This window comes from Pyrus communis, chromosome 1, assembly GCF_963583255.1.
Source record: "Pyrus communis chromosome 1, drPyrComm1.1, whole genome shotgun sequence".
NCBI classification, from domain to species: Eukaryota; Viridiplantae; Streptophyta; class Magnoliopsida; order Rosales; family Rosaceae; genus Pyrus; species Pyrus communis.
In genome coordinates, this window is record NC_084803.1 from 17,875,696 (window position 1) to 17,892,344 (window position 16,649).

At 36.7% G+C, this 16,649-nt stretch overlaps 1 protein-coding gene across 2 annotated transcripts; it reads left to right on the forward strand.

Annotated features, from left to right (window-relative positions):
- Positions 1–11,165: 11,165 nt before the first annotated feature.
- LOC137708306 (uncharacterized) lies at positions 11,166–16,533 on the forward strand. 2 transcript variants are annotated; one of them, XM_068447367.1, is made up of 12 exons: positions 11,166–11,645; positions 11,746–11,828; positions 12,802–12,874; positions 13,299–13,382; positions 13,517–13,633; positions 13,802–14,227; positions 14,489–14,892; positions 14,975–15,074; positions 15,167–15,226; positions 15,308–15,394; positions 15,488–15,633; positions 15,944–16,533. In XM_068447367.1, the coding sequence occupies exons 2-12, from the start codon at positions 11,767–11,769 to the stop codon at positions 16,104–16,106; spliced, it is 1,722 nt and encodes a 573-aa protein (XP_068303468.1). In that variant the 5' UTR covers positions 11,166–11,645; positions 11,746–11,766; the 3' UTR covers positions 16,107–16,533. The 2 variants fall into 2 exon arrangements, with proteins under 2 accessions (XP_068303468.1, XP_068303458.1); XM_068447357.1 differs by having other exon boundaries at positions 11,364–11,645; positions 15,505–15,633; positions 15,944–16,532.
- Positions 16,534–16,649: the final 116 nt, after the last annotated feature.

Below are 16,649 nucleotides of genomic sequence, written 5' to 3' on the forward strand. Positions count from 1 at the left end.
TACTTTAGCTCTAATACGGTGTACCCATAAGAGGATTTCAGACGTCGCTTCCAGATGAGGTGTCGTGTCTTTGAGCGTTTACTTCATAATGTTCAACATGTCAATCCATACTTTCGGCAGAAGATTGATAGAACAGGCCGTCCTGGTTTCTCGCATCACCAAAAGATTAATGTTGCACTCCAAATGATGGTATATGTCTTCCCAGCTGATGCGATAGATGACATATGGTATGTTTGAGTCTACATGCCTTGAGAATCTTGCTCAATTTTGTCACACAATTGTTCAAATTTGCAAAAAGACATACATTTGCGAACCAAATCAAGCAAATCTTGCTTGGCTCCTTTGCAAAGCTGAAGAACGTGGCTTTCCAGGCATGATATGATTATTATATTGCATGCATTGGTAGTGGAAAAACTGTACCACTAGATAAAAAGAAGATTTAGCGGAAGATCGAGAAAGCCAACTATTATGTTAGAAGCGGTTGCCTCGTTTGACACATGGATTTGACATGCTTTCTTTGGAGCCCCAGGATCCCAAATTGACATTACAGTACTCAGGTGTTCACCCCTCTTTACTAACCTGACAGACGGTAAATCACCTAAACTGGACTATTACATCAATGGGTGCTAGTATAATATAAGGTATTGCCTAGCAGATGGCATCTACCTGAGATGGGCGCCACTTGTCCAAGCAATTGCAAACCTTGTGGATGACTCTGAAATGTGGTTTACCTTACACCAAGAGGCGTACCAAAAAGATGTTCAGTGAGATGTTAAGCGAGCTTTCAGTATTCTACAAGCACGGTGGAAAATCATTAAGGAACTGGCAAGAGGGTTGAGTTTAGATGAATTGAACTCCTTCATGATGTGGTGCATCATATTACATAACATGATTGTGGACGATAAGCGAGATGACTAGATTGATAGATAATATGATGACTATATTGATGGATAATATGATGATGACCAAGATGATCCAAATCGGTCAAGGGGGCTTGTGCGAGAATATATGATAGGCCTAATTTGCCTCTGGATCCAAGAACTAGTACCATCTATTGGAATGAATACATGAGGTAGTATAGAATGATATGTTGGCGTACCACAAACAAGTACCTACAACAAGACCTTGTTGCACATATTTGGGCCAAAAGAAAAATGAAGGAGGCCTAATGGACTAAATGTTATTTAAATTTCAATAACTCCCCGGAGTAGTACTAGGGAGGAGATTGTGTTGTTTGTTAAATGTTGTTTAAGTTTCAATAACTCGTTGAAGTAGTACTAGGGTGCAGAGTGTGTTGTTATTTGTTAAATGTTGTTTAAGTTTCATGTTATTAAATATTTTAATTTTACTTGCATGTTAACAACTTAGACATTAATTCAAAGATCACATTTTAATTGAAATACAACATCTTAAATATTAAAACTACAACAACTTAAACATTAATGATTATAACAACTTAAATATTAAAACTACAACAGCTTAGTAGGGGTGGGAAATTTTTCCATAAACCGATTTATCGACCGAACCAATAATGGTATGGTATAGTTTTGGCATTTTTTCATATTTGGTTGGCATTTTACTGAACCGACAATTAATGGCATGGCTTTGGTAATTGATTTTGCATGCCAGCAGTATGCCATACCTACCAATATATAAATATATATATGATTTAGGGTTTAGAAAATAAATCTCCTTTGTTTTAGGGTTTAAAAAAATACATGCTTGACATCTCCCTACTGCCATAAATCAGAATCTGATTGTCCATACCAGAGTCGCAAGCCAATTGGAATTGTGGTGCAGCGAAATTGATGGCATGGAATGCCTGTGAGGCTCACTAATATACTTAATAACCACATGGATCCCAAACTCCCATACGCGAAGCGACTTGTCATCGCTGGAAGTAACAAACCTACGGTTATTGTCCACAAATGTAATTGTATTCACAGCACCCAAATGCTGATCATACTCTTGCAAAGCTACGGTTATTATCCACACTTTCCTTATTTACAAACCACTGGTTATGCTATTTACCAACCGAACTAGCCAATAATCTTGGTTGAACCGATGTTTGGCAACCGCAAAAAGACAGTTGGCTAGCGGTAACTGATTTTTGGTAATTATGTATATGCCGCTGGCAGGTGGCACAAGGAATTTGGCACAATTTGCCAATTGAACCCAACCCTACAACTTAAATATTAAAGATTACAACAACTTAAATAGTAAAGACTACACCAACTTAAATATTAAAGAATACCACAACTTAAATATTAAAACTAAAACAACTTAGATATTATGTGAGAACCCGTCCCTAACTTGAGGATTTTATTAATTTTAAATGAGTGAATTGATGGAAATGCCTAGAGGTGAGATTGTTGACTTTTATTTACCGTCTCTTCGTGACGTGTACAGGCTACTATTTTATCGTATTCTCAAAGTACTCAATGATACGAACATGTAGGCTTAAATGGAACGTAATTTGGAGCTAAAAGGAATGAAGTTATGGGCGAAATATAAATTCATACTTATGAAATCATAGTTAAGTCATTAAAAAAAATCTGAATGAGTCACCCAGACAGCCAACGGCTTTTCCAATTCAAACCACAAAGATTCTCAAAAACTATCATTCATAAATACACTAAAAACTAGGGCTAGAAGGACGCAGTTCGACCGAAGCCTACATAAGTAACCAAAGAAGAAGTGGCCCCCCATAACGGATTAACCAAGCAGAGCTACCCTTGAGAAGGTAACCAAATAGGCAGTGACCCCCCATCACGGATTAACCAAGCAGAGTCACATCTACCAAACTATTAAGCAATGATCACCCATTGCGGATTAACCAAGCGTGATCGCCCCTAAGTGTATATGGCCATAAGGATCGCCTATTGTGGATTAACCAAGCATGATCCATAAATAGTATGGTCCCCTATTGCGGATTAACCAAGTAGGACCACCCCTAAAAAGATAACCAAGTAGGTAGTGACCCCCTATTGTGGATTAACCAAGTAGAGTCACACCTATGAAACTGTTAGGCAGTGATCACTCATCGCGAATTAACCAAGCATGATCACCCTTAAGTATGTATGGCCATACCTAAGATATAAGTATCACCCATCGCGGCGGATTAACCAAACACGATCCATAAATAGTATGGTCCCCTATCACGGATTAACCAAATAGGACCATCCATGTACCACTACTACATGGTGCAAACTCACTGTCACCTAATCCCGTGACACTAAGGTAACAGTCATCCACTAGCCCCCATGTTTAACAAACATTTCAAATATATCTTTCAAACACAGTTCATAAACATTTCAAATAGGCAAGTCACATAACATATTATAAAGTAGATCGACGGCAAACTTTATAAAAACAATTATTTAACATAAAACATAATTTAAAAATCCATGCTGTATCCACAAAGTATACTAGCAGGGGAGATTTTTAGGGTAATAACTATATCACATATATTAAAGTTACTCACGGAGATAAGCTTGCAAAGCCTCAATGAGTCTCTAGTAATACTAATTTTAGTATTTCAAACGGTTTGAGACATGTTGACCAAAAGTCAACTCCTAGTCAACAATAGGATCCATAACCGTACGTAATTCAATCCAAAATATCCGCCCACGAATTTTTGATCCGTAACTTCCTAAGAGGCTCATTAATCTTTTAGAACAATATCCTAAAATTTCAGAATGATCCAATGGTCGGATCTCTATCAATCGCTAAAATTACGAGCCAGTCAACGTATGGTTTTACAAACTTAGAAATTCAATTCGGAAAGATCCGTACATTGGATTCCCAATCCATAAGTTTCCAAGGTCCTCACATATTCCGTACTATAACGCATTAAAGTTTGGTGATGATTGAACGGTCGGATCATCGATTCATATAATGATCAAGTGGCATGTCATAATGAAATTAGGTTCAAACAATCAAATTACATCAAGCAGATATCAAATCTAAAATCAGGATGTCTAATCTAACTTAAAAATGTATCGTCGGCCCATTAGCCACGCGTTGCCGCATGCGGCAGTTTTTGGCGAATGGAAATCCAATTTTCTAACTCTAAAAATTATCAAATTTTACAGGCATGTAGATCTTAATGAGAAGAACAACTTTCATACTTGGGTCGAAATCCAATTCAATTGGGAAACACCTCAAATCACCATCGATTCGTCGAAAACCCAAAAATGGGTGCTCTCGATTCGACCTCAAAATGAGCTCCAACACCTCCACCACTGCTTGGGTTTTGTTCATGAGGTTGAGGCAAGTCTATTGGCGGTAGTGGTTAACAGAGTTAGCTTCAAGTTTGGTGGATCGCCACCGTGGAACAACCACACCTACCGGTGCAGTTCTTCATGTTCTTCATGAAACTGAGCCAAATTTCATCAATTTTGGGGTGGAAAAGGAAGAGAGGAATGATGGGGAATGTTTTCCAGGTGGTGGCAAGCCTTGCATCGCCAGAAAAATGCCATAGTTGGCATTAGAATGTATGGAAGAACCAAGTTGGAAAACAGGTCAAAAGGATGAACATATTCCCTCATTTTTTTCCCTTGTCTCCTTTCTCTCCTTTCCCCTTTCCGATTGGGCCTCCCTTTCCGTCACTCATTTCCCTCATTTCTCTCCTCATCTTTCCATCCTAGCTATACACGTGGCATCAGATCAATGCTCCAACAAATCTGGAGCCTTCCAGATTTATGGTCAAATGAACATTTTGCCCTCACTTCGTTTGTTTATAACTCTTTCGTTATAACTCCAAATTACATTTCGTTTACGCCCACGCATCTATATCAAGACGTACTATCAGAATATGTAAAGAAATAAAAAAAATATGAAAAGATCAAATATGTCCGTGAAGAATCCCATTTAATACAATAGGGACAATTTTGTCCTTTCACTTATCAAAAAAAAATACAAGCCGTAAATACAAACGCGTCGAAACTACGAATAAGAATATAAAATACGAAATAAGTAATTTTAAATAATTAAATCTAGGGATGGGATTTCACAAAATATGCTTTACTCAAGGGAGTCATAATCGTGGTTCCTCTTTCCATGTTCCTGTCATCCACCTCTTCTTGTATTTGTTTTGCCCATTCTTCGTGTCTTAGCTTCCTTTCTTCCGCGACAATGGCATTTTGCTCTGCCATTAATCGCAATGAGTAGGTCATTTCCTCTCGAAAGGCTAACTCCTCATTTTTCTTTAATTTTCTAGCCTTGTTTTGTCCATAGCCCTAGGTATGGAAGATTGACCCAGAGACATATTTTGTTCAATGACAAGAGATACTTCTTCATCCCCAACTATATCAGTAGAAACATTTTCAATCATCGGCGTAGGACCAAATTTTTCTTGAGGTGGATCTTGAAATAACACCCACACTTTACAAATTTTCCAACAACCATGATGAGTAAAGGGTTTTTTCATGTCATCCATACATAATTGTTTCGCTTGGCGTTGCTAGAAAATATAATTACAAGACTTAAAGGAAATTAATTTATGAAATTAAATGTAATCTAATTAAATATTTAAAAGAACTTGTGAAAACACTTACTTCGTCATATAGATTGGCTCCATTAGCATGTCTCCTTTCAGCCATTATCAAGGCTTGATGCCATTTGTTCAACCTTGGATGAAGTTGTTTTTTCCATCATGAAAAACAACTCTCGTGGTTTCTGGGGTTCCGTGGAGTGGTGCCTTCGTAGCACTTGTAGTACTTTTTGGACGTATGAGCCCAAATGCCTTCACTTGTTTGAGAAATATCATTGATACTATCTTCCGAAATCCATCTATAAGCCTTGCAAAAAGTTTCATCTTCCTTTCGGGTCCAAGCCTTTCCTTTGGTTGAAGATGTGGCCATTTGAAAAAATATTGAAAATTCTAAATTTAGATTACTGGAAGAGGTAAGAGAGGGGTGTGTTTGAAAAAAGTGTTTGAGGTGAATAGAATGTGAAGAGTTGGAATAAAATGAGGTAAGAAGATAGTATGAAAGGGTGAAAATGATGTGAGAAATGATGTAGAAATGGCTTAGGTATTTATAAGAAACAAATTAGATTTTTTTAATTTCATCCTAAAAAAAAAATAAAAAATTCAACTGCTAGATGACGTCAGCTTGCCGTTGCTACTAATGTCAGCTGGTCCGTTGGGTTTGACAGACTGGGCCCCAACAACAGGCTGATAGGTGGGCTCAAAATACCCAGCCGAATAGCCAAAAGGGTATAGATTGGTCTGATGGGTCCCACTTCTTTTTGGCCTAGCCCTCCATTGAAGTTGAGTTTTGTGGCAAATTGGCTAAAAATTGGCCTATGATCCTATAACCATCTCCATTGAAGATGGTCTAAGTTGCGTCTTGCTAAAAATCAATGATTTTGAACTGATTAACATCCCTAAAATTTCTGAATATGCATTAGGACTGGTTTGACTTGTGTATATCCCTTTTGCTTTAGTTTATATGTATGCTTGGTACACCATTTGGGAGCAATTAACTGCCTTTTGCAAAAATCAATGTACAAAAGCCCAGTGCCTTTGCCATTACCAATTACCAAATATTTGAATGGTGGTAGAAAATTTAGCTAAAAATGTTGGGAATTTTCTATTCTCTCTGTCATACTATAAACCATTCTCTGTTAAGCAATAAACCACTATAACAAAACATAAGGATCCTTTGGGAGTTACTGTTTGTATTGACATGTAGAGGTTGCGGAGTGGTGTAGTGGTGCCTGTTAGTGGCCCAGTATTAGTGCACCTGAAAACTCTTACAACCAAAAACATTTTGAATCAGTTTAGTTTTGTTACATGTTATTGCATCAGGATCAAGTAGGCAAACTCCACCCCCATTAACCTTCTGGTGTTGGACCATCCACCTTATGAGAGAGATAAAGAGGGTGAGGGACAAAAACTAAGAGGTAGAAAGAGAGATGCCTTTTGCTGATTATGATTGGCATTCACTCCCTTGTCCAAATGTTTTTGGAAAGTTCTACTTTCTCTGTCCCACTAATGGGATTCTTCTTCACGTTCCCCAACCCAAAACAAATTTATTTCAACCCAAAAAGATAAAAAATTGAAGCCTCTTTCCCTTTTCCCACTACTACACACAATTGGTTTTTCTCTCCCGCCAGAAATTCTTAAATATGAATGTTTATGTCACGTTATTTTGTCTGCTAAAGACCCATTTTCTTCATGTGGATACATCAAAATGGGTGGATTATTGACGTGATAGGAGTGCTGTGCCCAATAATTTGTCCTCTCATACCCTCTCATAGCTAGGTAATTGTAGCTAAAGGACATTTAGTTTTTGCCAACTCAAGGCAACTCAGTGATCAGTCCCCATTCGTGACAGAGATGGTGCTTCAGCATCAGCCTCAGATCAAGAAAGCGTGGATTCTTTCTTCACGTTTGGCTATGTGATTTGGGTACCACATCTAAGAAGTCCTTTTCTTGTTTCAGATTACTCATTTTTCTGTTAGTTTATAAGACCAAGCATAAAATCAAAGATATATATACTAAGAATTTCCCATGTGTATCATTGCATTATTCGTTCTTTAAATGCAGACCCCCATTTTGGTATCAATAATATTAAAAAAAAAAAAAAAAAAAAAAAAAAAAAAGTGGAATTGAATCATTGTTGAATGATTAACTGAACGAAAACAGACATTTCCCATCAGTCAAGAATTTGCCCGACATATATTTGTTTGATAAAAAACACCTGATGAAGTTGTATTTTTCTATATGTTCTGGATTTTATTTAACATTTTCATATTAAAAAATAGGAAAATATAGTGAAAGAAAACAAGAACAAGGCCACCCTGACTCGGAAGCTGCAGTTTCTCTCCTCCTAACTCTTTTGAATTTCAAATTTCACAATTCACACACACTTCTAATTTGTCTTGTTTTACCATTCAAGTTGCATTTCATTGCATGCTTGACATCTTGGTTAGCGTATATTGCAGGTAACTGTTGTTTATGTCCCCTAATTATGTTGTTAAAATAAACTTAATTAGCTATAGGACAGACATTAGATTCATTAAAAATCCATGGCAAATTGTTTGTTTAACCTAATTCTTTGGAAAACTAACAACTTTCTGAGAGAAATCTCAGTAACATGGAACTCTGAACCCTACACTCTTTGGTCCTTGTAGTAAGGATGTCATTTTTCGTGGTCCACAAACTAAAGAATGTCATTTCTCAATGCAACTTATAAATCCAAATTTCCACGGAGGATGTCTGTCAGTTTTGATTTGAAAATTAAAGATTCTCCTACTCTTGAATTGAATGCACGTATTTTTTCTTGGTATTAATCTAATATTTTTGGCATTGAGAAACCATCCAACTGACTTGCATAAACAGTTGATACTAAGATAAAATAGAAGTTTCATCTGTTTATTTATTGGAAACAAAAGCTTTAACTTGTACTAAAAATGGAGATTAAAATGGCAGATGGATCCAAAAGGAAATTAACCATATTTTCTGTCTCTACCCTCAATCCCCAATGAAGAATCCCCACGCAAAGATCATATTATTGAAAAGACTCTGATGCTAAACAAACCAACCATAAGGCAGCTAAGAATAAAGAGATATGATTTGTGCATATTTGTGTTCCTTGATTTATTCAATTCAAATGCTAGAAATAAACATATAAGCGGAGCGAAAGAAAATGAATGTGTAAAAGTTACTCTCCATAACACGAGAGTCCTTTTCATTTCAACTTATGCGTCTATTATTTTACCAACAAAGGTCAATCATAGGAAGTGTTTTGTGGATTCAAACAAATGTTGGTCTAGCACACGCTAAACACCACAAATCAAAGCAACTACCAACCATAGATTGATACAAGTACATGGTGAAATGTTAGACCACATGGATAGTGAAAAAGAAATCAACATCCAAAATCTCAGAATCTCTTGAGAGCCTCCATTTAAATTTTCTAAAGGGATCCCAAATATCAGGACCAGCTTTAAGTACACATTCATAATTGCTAAGTGTACATTGACGATCGAAACAAGCACTTCAGAATGCTGATAACTTTGGATTTTTCCTTCATTTTAAAATTTTTATTTTTCTTTTCACCTTTCCTATGTCTTGATTTTTGGCTTTTTGGACTAATGAAATCCATATATTCAGTCTGAAATAAACAAGTCCTGATCCTAGCTAGGGTCTATAATATACTTTCTACACTCATGCAGGTGCCCTAAGCACCAAGTAAACAATTCACAGAATTTTTTTTACTAAAACAAACCTTCCTCTCACTTTCCTCTCACTTTTCTCTCACTTTTCTTTCATTGCTCAGACCAAATTAAAGAGTATCTCTCATTGCAGTGAAAAATGAAACTTTTTCTTATTCTTTTTCCCAATTAGGTGAATATCATGACAAAAGGAGAGAGACTGGCCACCCCACCGCACAGGCCATTTCATCTTTTTCTTTTGTATTGGCATTGGAAAAATTGGAAAAGGTCAAGCCCTAATAATATTAAGCATTATTTTATGTGTGGATTCTGTGACAAACGTTAGTTTCCTTGACGCTGATGGACAGTTAGGGCATCCACCCGTTTTTTTCTCAAAAGAGAGTTTTTTTTTTTTTGGGGAAATTTCTCAAAAGAGATTTAGACAAAGAGAAAGCTCTCAAATCCTTCTTCCTTTTCCAGCATCCTATGTCTCCTTTATCCTTCACCTTTCATCCCTTTTGATGGAGGCTCCTCTTTAATTTGCTTTTCTTCTAAAACCAAAAAAACTTGCCACCCAGTCGTTATTGGACACAACCCATTTTTGGCTTTTGCTCTCAATTGGCTTAGTTCACCTCGACTTACTCATTGGCCTTGTCAGCCATGGTAAAAATTCATTTCTCAAGCAATTCCCTAGTTGTATGTCTAAAATTCCAACTTGTGTGGACTTAGAACCACTGCAACCCTAAAACAACATGCAACTAACTTTTCTTGAAAACTTGGTTTATATTCACGAATCAACTTGTGTGCCATTTAACGAACTGGTATACATTATCATTCTTAAGAATAATGTTCCATCTTCGATACACAATGTAAACAAATTAATGTTTCATTGAATGTAAGTGACAAAATATAACCATTTGATGTGACTTTAGCAATAGGAATGTAATTTTGAATATAACTCAAGGATAAATGGTTTTCACCCATTCATCTTTTCATTCTCCATTATTTTTGTTATTTAATTCTCTTTTCCTTTATTCAATTTAACTACTTAGAGAGCGACGTGTCTAGGGGAAGAAAATAGAGTGGGAAAACCATTGCCTATAAAACTAAAAATTTAATTATGTGCCCGAAATTCTTTGTTTTGTTCCCCTTCTTCCCAATATCACATGTATTTGAGAGTAAACCATGGAGACGGAAAATTCGTATAACTCAAGTGATTAGAGTATTACACTCAAATTCTTAGGTCGATTTCTCCCTCTAATTATGGCTCATATCAACTAAGAAAAAGTAAAAAATTAGATGCTGGTATAATAAATAATTATGATTATTGTCATGTGTATTTTCCCTTTCTAATACATAGCAATGGTATATATGCAATGGGTTGAGATCCTCGTTGGATCTATAAGTCCGAAGCCGATGGATCAGGAGTTCAGACCACTCATTTTAAATCTTGTGATTTCTATTAGTCCATCTTACTGACCCACCTTACATAAATTAAGAATCCGGATCTCTTTTTTCAATAGCCCGAATCTTCTGATTTTGTACTCCGAACACAAAGACTTGAAGAGAATCTCAATTAGAATGCATTGCTACATATGTAGGTCATACTAGAGTCTTAGGCCAGTGACCATAGATCAATAAGCATCGGACAAGGTGGAGGGACGGTCACCAACTCCCACTTGCTTCACAACAAGAGAGGAGAATGTTGAAATTTTGATGATGTTATTTAACTTAAGTTTATGACACAAAAAAAAATTTAATTAAAACTTCTTGTAAAGATATGTTGACACTAAAGAATATCTGAGTAAATTGATCCATAACTCATTACTTAATCACTCACAATCTCACTTAAAAATAAAAAAAAAAACCGCTACATCGTTAAATTTTTTTTTTAGGGAAAATAAGTGACAAACAATTAATAAAATACAATAAATCAGCACGAACGCACGATATACATCCAGAGTCAGTCACAGCCACTATTTATCACCCTCCCATTTGTCCTCTGGCTGAGTGAAAGAGAAAGAAAGAAAATTGTCCCCTTTTGGAACCCTTTGACATTCAGGGGTCTTCCAATACCACCACAGGTCCATGCCAGCTTTTCTTCTCCCGCTAAACCCCCCACGACCTGGTTTTTCCTTCTTTTAACGTAAAGCCAAAGCTAAAGCCAGCTCCCCACCCCACACAAACCCCAACCACTTCCCCCCCCCCCCCCCAGCGGCAAAAAAGCTCAAAAAACAGTCATATCTTCACGGAGAAGCTCCCCGGTCAAAAGTGTCCTCTTTTCTGAGTCGTTTTTTGTGGGTTTTAGGCACCATTTCAGCTCTGCAATTTTCAGACTCTGATACGAGCAAGTGTAACTTTGTGGGTTTTTTTTTTTCTTTCCGGGAAGGTGAAAAATGCAAGTGAGAAAGTCAAAGTTTTGGACTTTGGAGTCTGATTAGAGGCGTTTGAGAAATTTGCCCTCACTTCTGGGTTCGTGGGTAAGTGGTAAATTTTATTTCCCGTGTTTTTCTGTGTTGGAATCTTTTTGTTTTTGCCTCAGTAAAATATTTACCGTTGTGTTTTGGATGATTTTTGCAGAGATTAAGGCGGTTTGGAGGGATGAGCGGTGGTGGAGGTAAAATGCTGGGATTAAGTGTGAAACAACACAAGCGTTCAAAAAGGTAGCTTTTTAAATTTTTTATTTAACAAACGATAGCATTGCCGAGTTAAATTGTTAAATGTTAATATCATTTGTTAAAAAAAATTGTTAAATGTTAGAGGGAAGTGGGATGGGTGGGGTCGAACCGCTTGGTGTACGGTGATTTCCGTCACTGCGGTAAAGCGTAATTACTAAGTATATTTTTCGGTGATAACTCATGAAATTTATTTCTTTTGTTAGCTAGCAGTCACTGTTCTTACACTTTTGCGTTATTTTAGTATGTATACTTGTTGAAATTCTTGAACTGGAAGAATTTGTGGGGTGGATTATTTGGGACAATGGGAATCTCAGCTTTCACAGCTGCAAAGAATTTTTCTTCAAGTGACAACACTGAATTTCTACTAACCTGCATTTATTGGATTCAGACAAAAAACAAAACCTCCACTTTGGCCTGGTACAAATTTGCTGCTTAATTATTCTTCATGGATGGAAGCCTCAGTTATTTTTAATTGAGACTATTCAGAACCCAATAGAGAGAAAAACTTGAGAGTTCTTTGATTCATTAAGACCCTTCGATTTCAGGTGCTTTTTGTTTGGAATTTCGGGTTTTATCCATGAAGGTTTTTTTTTTCATTTCTCTTCTGAAAATTTATAGCTTTTCCTCCCAAAGTCTTTGTATTTTCGTGAGCAGTTGAGGGTACTGAATTTGTTTTTTTCTCTTCTGTGCGAAAATTATATTTTCTAAATATTAATTTTGCTTTCTCTAAATCTTTCCCAACTTTGTTTTCCCCTTAAAGTTTGTAATCATGAGTAGTACAGGATTTTGAACCCGAAATTTTTTTGCTCCTCTTCCTTGAGAAGAATACGTTGAGGTTTTGCTTGTAAATGGACAAATCATATATGCAGTGGCCTACTTGTGGAATGAAAGACGGCAAATGCCCTCTTCTTCAATCAATATCAGTTAATTCATTTTGTTTACACTTATGCATTGCTAGCTTTCCTGAGAAGAAAAGAGTGGAGGAAGATGATTTGGATAGTTCCGGTGAAGCATCAGACCTTGTAAAGCTGGTAGGATCACTACTGCATTTTACATGTTTGCCTATATTACTCCATAATCATAAAGAAGGTTAGATATTTTAGAACTAGTGATCTTAGTAGCTTATTGTTTGTTTGACTACCTATTACAATAAGTGCTAAATTAAAGATCTTAAGCTTAGTGCCAGGCTGCCAGCTTGAACATTACATATTGACCCCTCTAATTTTCCTTCTTTTCCAGATATTTAATCTTAACTACAAGTTCATATAATGTTAAATAAGTTATAGGGTTGTTATGTCTTTAAAAATTATACCTATTGCCATAGATGGGATATATTCTTTATTGAGGCAAGTTGAATAAACTGATAATTATTTTGATTATTCGCGCATTAAAATTCTGAACTCTGGCATCGAAAAATAATTTTTCATCTGACTTATGGATTGGATCTAAAACCAGGATATGGGACAATTCAAGGGCCATGTTACGACCAAGAAGAAACAATCTCCTACCGTGGAAGTACACAACTCTTTAAAGCAAGAGGTATACCAAATTGTATATCTTTATATTCAGGTTCGGGAGATTCTGGATTATTATATCCAACCCATTATGCTCAAGCGTGCTCCAGCTTTAACTTTGCTTACTGATGTTAGTTGTTTTAAATATTTTGTACACAGATTCTACAGCTTGAGAAAAGATTACAAGATCAATTCGAGGTCCGTCATGCTTTAGAAAATGCATTGGGTTATAGGTCTTCCATCCATCATAATACAAATGCAAGTGTGATACCTAAGGTAGCTTTTCTGCCTTCATATTAAATTTTATTTTTATTTTTAATATATATGAATATTTAACAGGGATAATTACATACCTACATACATGCTCTATTTATGTCATATTCTGTTGCAAATTGCAATGTAAATTTTATCTGACATCTTAACACTGCTTTTACGTAACTCCAGCCAGCTACAGAATTGATTAAGGAGATTGCTGTGTTAGAATTAGAAGTTGCCCATTTGGAACAATATCTTCTCTCGTTGTATAGGAGAGCATTTGATGGGAAATTTTCCTCTGTTTCCCCATCTAAGAAGGATGAACGACTAAAACCAACTCTAACAAGCCTAAGAAGCAGGTTCCTAGAAGTTTCTGAACCTGATATGCCATTGGAGAGGGAAAACTTGGCAGTTCAATCCAGTGGTCAGTCACTTGAAAATTCACAGAAGGAATTCAATGCAATTGGAGGAGAAGAGAAACTATTAGATTCCAGTGTTCACCGTTGCCACTCCTCACTTTCGCAACACTCTGCATTCTTAAGTAGAACTTCTCCAGAAGAGTCTTTGGCGAACACTTTGCGTTCCTGTCATTCTCAACCGTTGTCTATGATGGGGGTAACTTCTATGCATTGTTTTAATAATTTTCTTGTTAAAGTTTGTTCCCTAAAAATGCTTGTTATTTTCTATCACCACACATCATGGCATAAGCTGCTTTACTTCACCATTTTTAATGAAGAAGATCCTTATGCATGGTGATATTCTTGTAATAGTGACAATTATGGGAAACCTAACATTAGAGGGTTTAACTTCTTGTCGTGGTATGTACGGATATTTGGAGGCTTTTTTCTGGATTATGACTTTCAATTGTTTTTCCAGTATGCTCAGAATACTTCATCAAATTTAATTAGTCTGGCAGACCATCTTGGTACACGCATTGCTGATCATATTCCAGAGACACCTAACAGGCTTTCGGAGGACATGATCAAGTGCATGTCCACCATATATTGCAAGCTTTCGGAATCACCCTTGTCACATAATGGCCTTTCATCTCCCAATTCATCTTTGTCATCAACAAGTGCATTTTCACCGCGAGATCAGAGTGACATGTGGAGTCCACGATGTAGGAATAATTCATCTTTTGATGTAAGACTGGATAATCCTTTTCATATTGAAGGACTTAAAGAGTTTAGTGGGCCATACAGCACAATGGTTGAAGTGCCATGGATTTATAGAGATAGTAAAAAACTAGGCGATATCAAGCATTTGCTACAACATTTCAGGCGAGCCTTTATGTACCCATCTGAAGTAAATTCCATATGCTTTTGACATAATCATTATGCTTATGGAGTTATCCTGTTACAGGTCACTTATCTGTCGGTTAGAGGAAGTAGATCCAAGAAAGTTGAAAAATGATGAGAAGTTAGCGTTCTGGATTAATGTACACAATACATTGGTTATGCATGTAAGGTTCACCACCTTTAATATACTGGTTTACATTGCGATCTTCTTTGGATGTTTGTTACCGGATTGTAATCAATATTCTGTGTCTGACAGGCATATTTGGCTTATGGGGTTCCTCAAAACAATGTAAAGAGAGTATTTTTGCTTTTGAAGGTAAGAATAGTTCCACGGGTTTTACTTAGGGGAAAACATTGAGTACCGGCTTTGATTTACTTGGTTTCTTTTACTACACAGGCTGCTTATAACATTGGGGGTCACACAATCAGCGCAGACACAATGCAAAGCTCTATCCTTGGATGCCGGATGTCTCGCCCGGGACAGGTAGATCATAAGACACACATGCGCGTGCACTCTGAAGCGTATTGAAACGCTTGTTTTTACTTAATATTTGTATGGAATTCAAACATACAACAGTATATCTCTGCTTGCAGTGGCTTCGTTTGTTACTTACTCCAAGGACGAAGTTCAAGACTGGAGATGAACGGCAAGCATATGCAATTGACCATCCGGAACCCCTTCTATACTTTGCACTGTGTTCAGGAAGCCATTCTGATCCTGCGGTACTTCATTAACTTCATTCTTCTTTTAAGTATGCCTAGCATTAATTCATGAATGCTAAAGTTTTGCTGTCTCAGAATTACAGTTTTCTTACTCTTTCAAACTTACACTAGTTTTTTCTGTTAAGGTTCAATTCCCTTGCACGGTAACCAAACAAAAACAAAAATTTCTTCGAGGCTTACTTTTCCACATTACACCAAAAATGAAAAAGATAATAAGGCCAACAAGTATATTTGAATACCTTGATCTGCTCTTAGCATTTCATGTTTTTACTTGTGAGGAATTGTATGAACTGTCCATGATCTTTTTCAGGTTCGTGTATACACACCCAAGAGGGTATATCAGGATCTGGAAGGTGCAAAGGAGGAGTACATTCAAGCTACCTTTGGAGTGCGCAAGGACCACAAAATTCTTCTACCGAAGATTGTTGAGGCATTTGCAAAAAGTTCGGGTTTGTGTCCAGTTGGTGTTTTAGAGATGATCCAACAGACTTTGCCTGAATCATTGAGGAAGAGTGTCAAGAAATGCCAGCTTGGGAAACCCCGCAAGAGCATCGAGTATATTCCTCACAACTTCACATTTCGGTATTTAATTTCTAAAGAGCTGGTGAAGTGAACGGTTGCATAGGGTCCCATACATTCATGTAATCTGCATTGTTGTCAAGGTTTTTATGGTAAAGAATTCATCTCTCTTCTGTACAAAGTAGAATATGAGCCCCGAAAAATCAAAGTAGAAAGAAGTGATGGCTAGAGAATAGAAGGGCGTAACCCTGCAGCATTTTGTATCTGCGATGTCGTGAAGGAATTCAGATTGTGCATTTTAGCACTGTAAATATATCTTTTGTTTCCCTGAAACCATCATTATTAATAGTAAAATCGATTGCAATTTCATGTGTCAATGAACTCTGCACGTGAGAGTCACGTGTTTATTAGCAGTTTTCTGTGTCGGTGGAAATTGAATTCTTTCTTAAGTAATGTACAGTGTACCCATTTTTTGGATCACAAGAATCATCCAAATT

Bases quoted from the DNA above. Each gene is read 5' to 3' on its own strand.
- LOC137708306 (XM_068447357.1), top strand. From the start codon at position 11,767: ATGAGCGGTGGTGGAGGTAAAATGCTGGGATTAAGTGTGAAACAACAC. The intron at 13,383-13,516 runs GTATACCAAATT...TTTTGTACACAG, and splicing joins ACAACTCTTTAAAGCAAGAG to ATTCTACAGCTTGAGAAAAG. The intron at 14,228-14,488 runs GTAACTTCTATG...TTGTTTTTCCAG, and splicing joins AACCGTTGTCTATGATGGGG to TATGCTCAGAATACTTCATC.